Source organism: Terrapene carolina, unplaced genomic scaffold, assembly GCF_002925995.2.
Source record: "Terrapene carolina triunguis isolate 2854851 unplaced genomic scaffold, T_m_triunguis-2.0 Scaffold58, whole genome shotgun sequence".
NCBI lineage: Eukaryota > Metazoa > Chordata > Testudines > Emydidae > Terrapene > Terrapene triunguis.
The window spans coordinates 2,366,229-2,378,929 of record NW_020664409.1 but is presented as its reverse complement, the minus strand read 5'-3'; the positions used below and the strand labels follow the sequence as shown (position 1 = coordinate 2,378,929).

Here is a 12,701-nt window from a genome sequence, read left to right as displayed (position 1 = left end):
TGGTTTGTATCGAAAAACAAAAGAAGTTTAACAACTTCAGCTGTTTATTTAACTGCTTAATTTAATTCCAGAAGCTTTCTATCTATATGGAAATATGCTATCACTTCCAAAATAAATCCAAAACAGGATTAAAGAGGAGATTATTAGCTACTGTAGATTTAGACTGGGAGACTACTAGACTTAGTAGTCAAGGCAGCCATTTAATTCTACAATATGCCATGGACCAGGGGTTCTCAACCTTTTTTGTTCTGAGGTCCCCCCAACATGCAATAAAATCTCCATGGCCCACCTGTGCCATAACAACTGCTTTTCTGCATACAAAAGCCAGGGCCGGTATTAGGAGGTAGCAAGCAGGACAATTGCCTGGGGCCGCAAACCACAGGGGCCCCCACAAAGCTACATTGCTCAGGCTTCGGCTTCAGCCCCAGGTGGCGGAGCCGAGGGCTTCAGCCCTAGGCGGTGGGGCTTCTGCTTTCACCCCTGGGCCCCAGCGAGTCTAATTCTGGCCCTGCTTGGCGGACCCCGTGAAACCTGCTTGCAGCCCCCTAGGGGGCCCCGGACCTCTGGTTGAGAGCCACTGCCATAGACCATGGTGTCATATTAAATTAAAATAAAAAAGAGTCTTATAATATAGATTTCCCATAAAATGAAATAAATTGATTCCCTGAAAAATACATACATTTATTTGGAGTAATACATTTTAATTATTACAGAAATTGTGTCATTGTTGTAAAACGATATTAAGGCCAAACTAGAACACCCCAATATGCGCCTGAACTTGCAGTCTTTATTTAGGTAAAACTAAGTATTTGGTGGCATAGTGGAATGGACACATTTATATGGTTCTGAGTCTGCATCCTTACTCAAGTCTAACTTCCAAAGATCATACCTGTATCCATTTCACAATGCCATTATCTGCTATATACGCTGAACGTCCAGAATAACCGTTGGAAGGGCTTTTAAAAAATACAGTGAAACATTACTCCATACTAAACATTCTGCAACGTAGACAACATCTTGTCATCAGCAAGCAGCAGATGTTTCCTTTTGTCTGGACCTGGAATAAAGGTGCCTGTGGGGAGTGATTATTAAACTCTACACATGTTGCACTTTGATTATTATTCTAAGAGTATATTATAAGAAGATGAAAGGCTAGTCTGGGTGTTATACAGCACTAATAGCTTTGGTAAGACTTATAATTAATATAAAAACATTGGCTGCCATGTTTCTCACTGTGTGCCTGCAGCCTGATCATCATGTCACCTATCATGGATGTCTTAAAAGGCATGCTGTATTTTTAGAGGTGTTGATTTCTTGTGAATTCTGCTTATTATTGCAGACTGATGGTTTCTAGTGTCACACTTCATTAATACACCATGCTTAAAAAAACCTGCTTTTTTTTTATTTTCCGTGCAATCCACATGCTTGCCTTTTGACGTCCCTAATTACACGTCCCATGTCTTCCTCTATTGTCATTGCTAATGATAGATAATTACAGGGCGAACAAAAAGAATGGTCTACTTTTTGGTGGTCATTTTTTTGAGGAATTCATTCTTTCTAATGGTATGGTTAAACTCTGCTTCCTACCTAATTCAATAACATAGTCTTCTCCTTAGGTTGACCGGTACAAAACACCTCAGCCCATTCAAATCCAATTAAGATGCCTACGAGGGGCCAAAGACAAAGTGCCCAAGGGCCGCTACACCCTCAAGGTTTCTTTACTCAGTCGTCTAGGGGGTAGTGTACTTAAGTGGTCCGAACTGAAGGAACAACAGTGGGCTGGAATGACATTGCCTGTCAGACATGATGGAAACTTCTATGATGTGGAAATTTGTTTCGACCAAAGTGTCTATACCGTAAGCAATGCTTCTTAAATATGCTTTCTTTGCTTTGATAGGTAAAACACATCCATTCCTTCCCCTTCAGGCGTATATATTTAATACATTCCATCATCTTCATAATTTATTTAATATTTTAAGGTGCAATTTCAGAAGGTGCAATTCCCCCCCCCTCCCCAAGTAACACTCATCACTCACTCTAAAAGTGCCAAATATATCATATACTATATCATGTAGTGCTGTCAGCTAATTTTAGATTTAACTTTTATTCTTTCTTATCTATGCAGCTTGTCAGCTATGTAATTTGATTTGGGTAAAATAGCTTTAGAATAATAAATGAATGAGTGGGTGTATATAAACACATGAATGCTCAAATCCTTCGGTGAGTTTTTAGCTTCATTGACCCCCATTTGCCAAAAAAGCAGCATTTGGATTATTTTGGAATAAGACCAAACACTTGAGGCTCTATTCTGTCTTTTGTGACTAAGGCACACATATTTTCTTTCCTAAGCATGCTGTGCATGGCAGGATTGTTGTGTGTCAGTTGCTCAGCATTGGGTCTAATGTCTAAAGCTGGCTGAATCATTGGCTGCAAATAAATTATCTGACAAACATAGGCTTCTTTACTGTTTGTGAATCGATGCTGATTTCTGCAAATGTGTTCATAGTTCCGAACTGTTCACTGAACAGTGATATCATTACTCTTATGTTTTATTTGTAATGTGGTAGTACCAGGATCCCCAGTCATGGACTAGGACCCCCAGTCATGGACTGGGACCCCATCGTGTTAGGCACTGTACGAACACAGAACAAAAAAAGTTCCTGCTCCAAGGAGCTAAAAGTCAAAGTAGTATTTATGTTCAATTTTCATGCTGTGGGTTGTTTTTGAATAGTTCACTTCAACTCCTGGCTATTTAAGGTCTGAGATTGGTCACTAAGTCTGTTTTCTGATTGGAAATAATAATTAGTAGACAACAAATAATGAATAATGGATACTTGGTGTGCATGTGAATATAGATTCTGGTATCAAGAAAATCCATGCATATGAAGAAAACCACTGTTTACCCAGACCATGAATAAAAAGGGGCATAAATATGGTCAAACAGAACAGCCATTCTAAATTGAACAAATGTTGATGGTTTTGCCCTAGCTGGCCAGTTCTGCTGAAGACTATATATTCAACATATGTGGCTGTGCACCCTTGAACAATGGATTTTAAATGTAAATGTAGGGTTCCTCTTTTCAACTGTGCAAGGAACTGTCCAACTTGAGGAGTGCAGTGTATTGCTGTTCTGCCTTAAAAAGACAGCTTCCATCAGTGCACAGGACCTGTTAAATTAATCAGTTTATAGACCACCCCCATGCAGGCTAATAATGCTGATGCTATCCCCTCGGAGGACACTGCTTTTGAATCCTCTGTTAAAAAATAAAAAAGGCACAGATATATGAACATGGTCAGTTCTTGCCTTTGTTTAGCTGCAAAACTTGATGGCATGTGAATTGTATGGCTGCCAAGTTCTTCCTCACAAACTCACAGGGGAGAGGAGGAAGCAGAACCCTCACCAGCCTGGACCCACCTCTGGAAGAGTATGGCTCTTCTCCAGTGGCCCAGCCATCTCTCTTTGGAGACTCCTTGGCTGGTGACTCGCACCCCAAACAAAGGGAAAGAGAAGATCCTTGGAACCATAATGATATCCCCAAGAAGGAAAGGAGAGGGAAGATCATCTACATTGGCCTGGTAGTCCCCTCTAAAGTAGCTACTTGGGGGGAAAATATCCCCAAGGCCATGGAGAAGACACCAGCTAGGTTCAGCCTTGAGAAGAAAGCATCAGGGGAGAGAACACAGCAGCTGCCAGAGACATTGGATAGACCCAGGGATAGGAGTGGCCAGCTGGTATTCAGTTTGGATTGATATTTGCATGCAGGAGTCCAAATGCCTCCTGAATATCTCTGCTGATTCATCCACACTTACCTTTCTAAATTTCTCCAAATGACTGAAGGTATGTGTGGTAACCAGGTGCTCATAAGCATAAAATCTCCAAATATTTATTCTCAAAGATGTTGTTTGGGTGGGCCAGGCAGTGGCAATTTGGGGTGCTTTGAAGTGGGTCACTTTCTCATTGAAAGAGAAGTTAGTGATACAGGAGCTCAGGATACTTCCTAGGCTTATTTATTTACAATATATACACATGCCCCGTTTAGTTTGTCTATACTTGTAGCCAGAAACCAGCTTCCTTCTTTGAGGTCTTGTTTACAAGAGAAAAATGTACTGATACGGTGAAATGACTCTGGGCCTCTCTGCCTCTTTTAGCATAGTGTCTCTTCCTTTGTTCTGCCTGACACTGGGAAACTTCTGTGTTCAGAATTACACAGCCCTGATTGTTCTCAATACTGAGCATGGGATATTTCAGGTAACTGTTAACCCTACTTTTGTCCAGCTGCTCAGCAATACAAAGGAACTCCTCAGACAGGGTTAGCTTTAACTAGTGTCCACTGGAGCTGGTTTCTCTATGAGTTTCCTTTCAGACAAAAGAGAGTTCTTAATACCAGCCCCTTAATAACTGTCTAAGGGTGGATTATTAGTCTGCATAGCTCCTTTGGGCAATTCTCTCTACTTTTAACTCTTTCTGTGAAACATTTGCTCTCAAGTTTTTCTGTTAGTAGTTCGTAATATGCATTCATTGCCACCTTCTCCATAATTCTCAACTCAATTCTATCCTAATTTATAGGAGTTCAACTCCCCACTGAAGTCCTGTCAGAACTGGTGGCTTGGTTTAATTATTCCCCAGTGAAGTAGCCTTCATCATTGTATAATAGACAGGAAAAGTGTTTGTATGTTACTACCCTAAAAATTGCTGCTTTTGTATGCCTTCCTAGTGGTATCTCTGCACACTTATAGTTCAAAAAATACCCTTAAGATGTACGCAGTGTAAGATGAGAGACTCAATTTCACTCTTCAAAAATAGACTCCTACCACAAAAATCTCCCCATGTAAATACTGTCAATTTCAGTATTGAGTTCTTGATGGGGGAGTCCAGACAAACGGAGCTGGGTTCAGAACAAGATGATGTACCAAGTTGCTGCCCTGGGATATAGCGGGGAAATACAAGAACTTACACACGAAGAGTAGGGTTCTGTTTTCATTGCCCCTAATAATGATAGTATATAAACAAGGTGAAAAATAACACATGCATGCAGCATGCTTGGTATTGAACAAAAGCTTGGTTTTAACTAATATATTAGAGAAATTGTTCCAGAACGCTACATCCTTCCAAAAATAATAACCCTGTAATGGCGACAAAGTTGGTGTCAGCATGGGTTACCTGCTGCGTACAGAAAGTGCTGGTCATGTAAGTTAGATCTGCCTCAGGGCTAGTCTGACTTGCACACCTGACCTTTCAGAAATGTTTTTTGTTCATTAATCAATGTTCTTTGCTTGAGCTTGCCAGTTCCACTCCTTTCCCCTCATTCACTGTCCTCCTTTTCCATTTCAGCATACCTCCCCCAATGACCCTTGACTACACATTAGACAGCGGTTCCTAATAACTCGTTTTGAATGTTAATTTGCTTTAAGTAATGTCAGGCCATCACAGGAATCTGATTTTATTTTTTAAGTAATGTCTCAAACATGGACAAAATGTGATTATGGATCCTGATGGCTGCTTACAATACTGACTTAAGCAAACCTTTCAAATGCGTGATGTGAGGGTAACTTGTCTGTAGGCCCTGATTTTTTAGGAAACCTGCAAGTGTTTCAGTTTGATCTTCTATGGGTTAATACTGGGGTTGAACAAACTGGTTTGGATGAAATAAGAGTTGTTCTGAAGTTTTACCTGAATTGTAAAGTGAACTGAACTTAGTCTGAAGTTTAAAAAAAAACTTTAGTCAGTTAACAGTTTTTTGGCTTTGTTTTTAAAATTTTGATATGCCTTTGCACACTTCCTGGCTTCTGCCAGGACTATAAGAGAGAAGTACATGAAAAATGTATATTGCACTCCTGACTGGACACTCATTTTCTGTAGAAGCATAACTGCTCACACACGAGTATTATCAGGTTGTACTTGACCTTCTCTACACTGGGAACAAAGCCACTGTTCTAGCTTCCCCGTGTTTATACTAGGGGTTTCCACCAGTGTAATTTCCTTGGTGCAACTAGCCTGGTGGTAGAAATCTCACTATAGACAAGGCCTAAATATTCAGGGAAATAACTTTGTGTTTAAAGTTCAGTGAGAACAATGCGTTTTTGTTTCTTTGTGTACGTGTCTCAAAATTGGTGTAATGTTAGCAACTTCCAACCACATCTTCTCATTATTTTTCAAACTAATAATGACCTATGGACCCCAAACAAATATTTATAGTAGGTAAAAGTCTAATTTTACTGAGGAAAATGATTTTTATTAATTTAAATAATATTTTTCTTAAAATTGCCTTTTAACTCTGTATTTAATAGCTATTTATTTTAGCTTGCTTGCTAACCTTACAGTACAGGTCAAATCCTGCTCCCTCTGAATTCAAGGCCAAATTCTCATTGACTTCAGTGAAACCAAAAATTGGCCAGTCTCTGAAATATTTACTTCTTTGAAAAATTAAAAGACTAACTTTTCTCCTTCAATTTCTAGTAGCAGAATAAAACTACATCTAATTTTTTTCCAGTAAATACAAGGCCTGATTTTTTTTAAACGACTTCTGGTAGTTGTTAATTGTGGGTGAAAAGGACAGCATGTAGACATCTGGTTACCTAATAGTAAGCACAGAGTAGGTAGTTAGTCTAAAAAATATTAGCAGTTTCCATGCAATTAACTAAATCTTCAAAAAATGGCACCAGGATAAGTTGTCTTTCAAATTTAGCTCACATTATAATAATTAGAACTGGTCAGATTTTTTTTTAAGTTTTGACAAAATTGGGAAACAAATTAGCAAAAAATCAAAAACTGAAAACTTCAACTGACAACTTTTGTCTGAAAACCAAAAATTTAGATTCTGAAATGCTGCCTCAATGTCTGATGGGAGTTGTAGTTTGTGTGCCTTATGCCCCTTTCTACTCTATTATATGGGCTCCCTGTCTGAACTACATCTCCCATGATGCATCACGGCAGCTTAGTGAGAGGGGAAATCAGCCCATAGAGGGGAATAGGATATCAGGAACCCAAACTAGAACTCCCTTGAAGCACCACGGCAACACTTATTAATCTAAAGGCTAATTTACACTATGCTACAGTGCAGCGTATGGGTGTATGAACTGCAGTGCGCACCAAAGTTCTGCAGTCTAATTGCCCTACATGGACGCTACTGGCACAAACTAAAAAATACCTAATTTGCATTAATATAGTGATTAGGCTAATGGAAACTAGGTACCTTTTTATTTGCACCAGCAGCATCCACATAAGGTAGTTAAATTGCAACACTTTGGTGCACTCTGTAATTCACACCCTTATAATCTGCGTTGAAGGGCAGTGTAGACATGGCTTAAATGTTTTGTTTTCAACCAACATTTTTCACTGTTGTGGATTTTGGTTTTTTGATGAAAATCAAAATTTTCTGTGGGGAACAAACACTTTCCACAACATTTTTTGTTTAATCAGAAGCCCAGTCTTCCATTGAAAAATGTGGTTAGATGGACAGTTTTCTACCAGCCCTAATAATAACACAAAATATATAATAACACAAATATATCAGACTTCTCACAAGTAACCCCTTGGAAAGGTTAATTAATAATAATGGACGGTAGCATCCAAGGCTGTCAGTCCAGCACCTTTCGCAAGCATTGATTTTACACATAGAGAAAAGGAAAACCATTGTATTGGTATTTGACCCTCAGAAGTTATTTTTTAACTGCTTTGATGCTGGCATTTGATGGTGTCTCAATTCAGCAGGGGACTGTGGTGGAGTGCCTTTCCAACATTCTAGGCTTCGTACTTTCGTGAAGATGTATTAGCTCTACAAGGCAGTACTGAAGGTGTACTTCTGCCACAACTTCCCTATGTACCTGGAACATTTGATTGCCCTAAATCAGTTCGTATGCATATAAAGCTTGCAGTTGCTGACAGAACAATTCACAGATCTCTAGAGTTTAAAGAGTATATCAAGCAGTTAATATTTATGTATCAATGTGGAAAGGCAGCAATATTGCAACAGTAGCTGGCTACCATTTTGTTTTACTTGAGGGAAATCCAATATGAATAAAACAGCAACTTTTCAAACATGACATTTAATCCATGCATGTAAATCAAACTGGGAGATCTATTATTCATTATTAAAAGGGCACCATATTTTTACTACCCTGAAAATGAAACACAAATGCTGTGAAAAATTTAGTGCCTTTTCTTGAAGTTTCAGGACACTTATCATGCAGTCATGTAGCTGGGGCTGGCATTCATTTTAAAGTATAGCTACAAAATTAATAAATTTGAAGTTTTTTGCTTGGGAAAAAAGAATGCTCAATTCATGGAAAGAGGCAAATTTATTATTTTATTTAAAGCTTCCTAAACATATAAGATGGTGAAATACTTTGGTAATGTTCAGATTCAGATATACATAAAGAATATAGTTCATATCCTTGTTGTTATTAGTCATGCCCACAATTTTCTTTCCTGAAGTGCCTTTTGAAAACTACATATATCAGAAACTGATTAACATGACCTAAGATATTAGTTCTTAAAATATGGTAAACCTAACACTTTCCAAGACATTATTTTCCATATGTCAGCATCTATCTAAGAATTGAGATGCTTTTAATAACTACAAAACAGAAAACTAGAGCACAAACTTTATTATTATTATTATATTTATTTATTTATTTATTATTGATCTAAACTCTGGAGCAGCTTAGAAAATTTAGCTTTAGGACACTTCATAGGATGGAACACAAGGATTTGACGCTGTGGGGGGGAAAAAGATAGGAGGTAATAATGTACTGCAGCACCAGAGGATTTCAAAAAAATGAGAGCCACTTAATTTTTCTCATGGATAAAATCATTCAGTGTTGGGGTGATAAGCTGCTTCATGAATTTTTTTGTTGAATGAAAGTATTAACCTCATACAGACACTTGCACCTATTTAGAAATATTTTTACAATGACTTTACAAAGCAGAAGCAAATATTTATTCTCACTGCTACTTTATTTTTTATATTTCAAAATCTAATTTTCAAACCCTTCTTTGCAATAAATATCCAGTGCCAATGATTTCAAAGGGGACATTTTGGCCTCATAAGATCTATGTAGCTCCCTGACATTTGGAGTGAAATTCACCAACTGGGCGCAAACATTTTACTCCATTCTAGGCCCAGCAGAACAATCTGTTAATGCCTGTTTGGTCCAATCTCTATATAGAATGACTTTATTGGCATAGGTACTGTCATCTATTCCAATCATAAATCACTGTCATGACTCTCCTAGAGCATGGAGGGGTCATTGTCTACTCACAAGTGAACATTTTCTAGCATAGTTCAGCTATGGCTGTCTCCAATATATGTTGTGAGCCTGACCAAGGGTGAGGACTTTTGAACAGTCGTTAGGTCCAGTATGTTGAGCTATGTCATAAAAGTTCATTAGAATACAATAATTCAAGCTATATTATGTTGGAGCTATCTGCTTGAGCACAGCCAGATCTTTAAATATAGAGCATAATGTCTAAGTAGCCTATGCGAGGATTTAGAGATAAACTAGACTTTAGTCTGCCTTAGGAATGGGATGAAGCCTGTAGTTAGCAGACAGATTCCAAAGTTCACGAGTGTTAAGAGATTGGGATGGGGGGTTGGTTTGGGCCCCTCTCTAGCCTACTGATGTGAAAGAAACAGCTTGTAAAGGGCATCCCAATTTGATAACCTCATGCTCTGCCAATGTTAAGGTAATTCACAGTGGTGACCCTTCATAAATATGCAATGTATGCAGGAATGCTGGTTTGATGGTAACAGAATGAACTTGATTTCCTGGTCCCAGGCAGCTGAGCAGGGTCAGGTTTACAAAGGCTAACACCCTCTCATCACATGACAGGAGTCAGTATCCATTGACTCCCGTAGTTACTGGTACAGTGATATCATGAGACACTCTTCGGAAGGTTAATGTTGGCTACTCCAATGTTACTACACCCTGCTTGTCAAAGAACAGAACTAGGGTAACCAGATAGCAAGTGTGAAAAATTGGGACAGGGGGTGGGGGGTAATAAGCGCCTATCTAAGATAAAGCCATGAATATAGGGAATGTCCCTATAAAATCGGGACATCTGGTCACCCAAAACAGAACAGAATTGGCAGCAGATGTGCAGGGCCACACGCAGATGATAAAGCGCACAGTATGCAAAAACAAAAAAAATCCTGTATCTGGAAAGACAAGGGGCCAGATGGTGTGGCCACTTCACACTGCACAAGGTAAAGCCACTTGGAGAGACCCTAGCCCCACTGTCAGCATAGCAAAGAGGAATTGTGGCAAGTAGGCTCTTGTGCTGTGCTACTCCTTGGCTGTTTCAATCCCTTGGGGCCATTGCAGCCTGGCATAAGTTAAAGCAACCTTTGGTATGGTATGGCACAGCATAGAGAGACCAGTCCTTCATACAGATGAGTTTTAAACCAGCTTTGCTCAGACACCCCTGACCTGCATTTCCAGGTGCAGCTCATCCCCAGTCCTGGGTCTGAGCCTAGATTGCAACACCCAAGGGAGAAGGTTGATCACACAATGTATATGTTTGCATATATTTAACACAGGGGTAGGCAACCTATGGCACGCGTGCCAAAGGCGGCCCGCGAGCTGATTTTCAGTGGCACTCACACTGCCCGGGTCTTGGCCACTGGTCCGGGGGGCTCTGCATTTTAATTTAATTTTAAATTAAGCTTCTTAAACATTTTAAAAACCTTATTTACTTTACATACAACAATAGTTTATTTATATATTATAGACTTATAGAAAGAGATCTTCTAAAAACGTTAACATGTATGACTGGCACGCGAAACCATAAATTAGAATGAATAAATGAAGACTCGGCACACCGCTTCTGAAAGGTTGCCGACCCCTGATTTAACAAATGATATCCAAAAGTGTCACAGATGAAAATGAGATGGAATGTACTATTCCTGTGCTGCTAGTGTGCTTCTTCATGGAAACATTTGGGAAACAGTGGGATTCAGGGAAAAAGGGTTTCCCTGAATCCCACTGCTCCCAACCTTTTAGGTCTCCAGCCCAGAAGGATGCACGTTACTTTTGCCTGACTTCCTTATGTGACCTTTTACTTTTACTTCTGTTTACTGCATACAGATTTCCATTTCCAGCCCTCTGGCCTTTAATTTATTTTCAAATTATATAATCATTTCCCAAGATCATTCTTTCTTCTTCCCGTGTAGCTACTTGTTGCACATAAACATGGAAGGTCTGAAAACTGCTTATAAAAGCCTCACCTCATTCTGGCAATAACTGTCTTATCTTCAAATCTCTAGCCTTATTTAGGTTCATCACGAATAAGTAGATGAGATTTAGTTAGTGTTATATTGTTAATAAGATGATTTGATAGGTACTGTCTCCTTTTTGAAAAGCTTTCTATATGTACCTCTATCTATGCCAGAAGGGTTCATTCATCATAGTGTTTGTTGTCAGTAATAACTAGCTGCTAATAATTATATATGGTCTTGCAAAGTTCTTTCATTTTCAAAAGTTATTGAAATGCGTTTGAGTCTTTATTCCAGCTCAGTTTGGGTTTAGTCTTTAATCTAATCAAGTGGCAGATGTTTGAAAGTCACATCTCTTTGTGTACTGTGGCTTAGGCACTGGGGTCTGCAGAAGTAATGGGCTGTGCTCAATTTTCTCTCAAGTTCAACTCATGGGGAAAAAACAGAAAAAGAAAAGATTTATCTCTAGTCTAACCAGGCAAACCCCAAGAGCAAGTTGGAGGGGGAAAAAAAAAAAAACCTACCCAAACTGAATCTGCTTATTTGAAATATTCAAATTGAATTCATTCTCTCTCTAGAGTAAATGGTTTCTTTGTTGAAATTATTGTGGCATATGGAGAAGTAAGATATATTACAATAAAACTGATATAAAACAGTTGAATTCAGAAGTAGTGACAACAGATAATTTTAGTTCACTATGATTTAATTCAATTAAATGCAATTCTGTTCATTGCGGAACAAGAGGAATATCTCACACACACACACACACACACACTCACTCAGAGCCTTTATATGCCACCGGCTTGCACCTTGCGGAGTCCATTATACTAGTGGAAAGTGAGTAGAAGACACAATACGGATATGGAAGGTTTTTACATCCCATTGACTGCCGTGGAAATTTTGTCTGCATAAAGACATAGTACAAACTGAGGACTTTAGGGTTTCAGTCATATAAATGTATATATTTGCATTTTTCATGTTATGGTTTTATTCATCAACATTAGAATCCAAAGCAATGGTGTACGCTGGTGTGCCAACTAACTAGGTGGGACATCAAATACAGCTCTCGACAGTGGCAGAATTTCAGTCCCTTTCTTCAGGGATGGGTTTATTTTTCAAAACTAAGACAGACCAACACAAAGCAAAACAGGTAAACCAGTTCCAGCTGCCTGACTCCTCCCAAAACCTCTTCTTTGTAAGGCTTCTTCACCTGGCAATGCAGTAGGTATTTCCAGCCAGGTCTTCCACCTAGCCTAGGGGGGAGAATCCCTTCCAGGTCCTTTCCTGTGGCCCTGGGTCTCCTGCAGGAGAGAGCTCCTGGCAAGTCTCTCTTTGTAACTGAGCTCTTGATGGCGTTTTATCTCAGGACCAGTGAGCTACCAGCTATCACATGATCTCTCCCTCAAACCCACCACCTAACCGGTAGCTATTTAAGCATAGGTGGTGCTAAGCCCATCTTCCTCATAGGGCTGCCCCACCCTGTGACAA

General features: G+C 39.2%; 1 protein-coding gene across 1 annotated transcript in view; it reads left to right on the top strand.

Annotated features, from left to right (window-relative positions):
• OFCC1 (orofacial cleft 1 candidate 1) overlaps positions 1-12,701 on the top strand; it is a gene marked incomplete at its 5' end in the record, with an annotated part of 249,367 nt that overhangs the window by 55,656 nt on the left and 181,010 nt on the right. Inside the window, one exon of the mRNA XM_026647306.1 lies at positions 1,617-1,856. Within this exon, the coding sequence (XP_026503091.1) occupies positions 1,617-1,856 (240 nt within the window). The remainder of the gene's footprint in view (positions 1-1,616; positions 1,857-12,701) is intronic.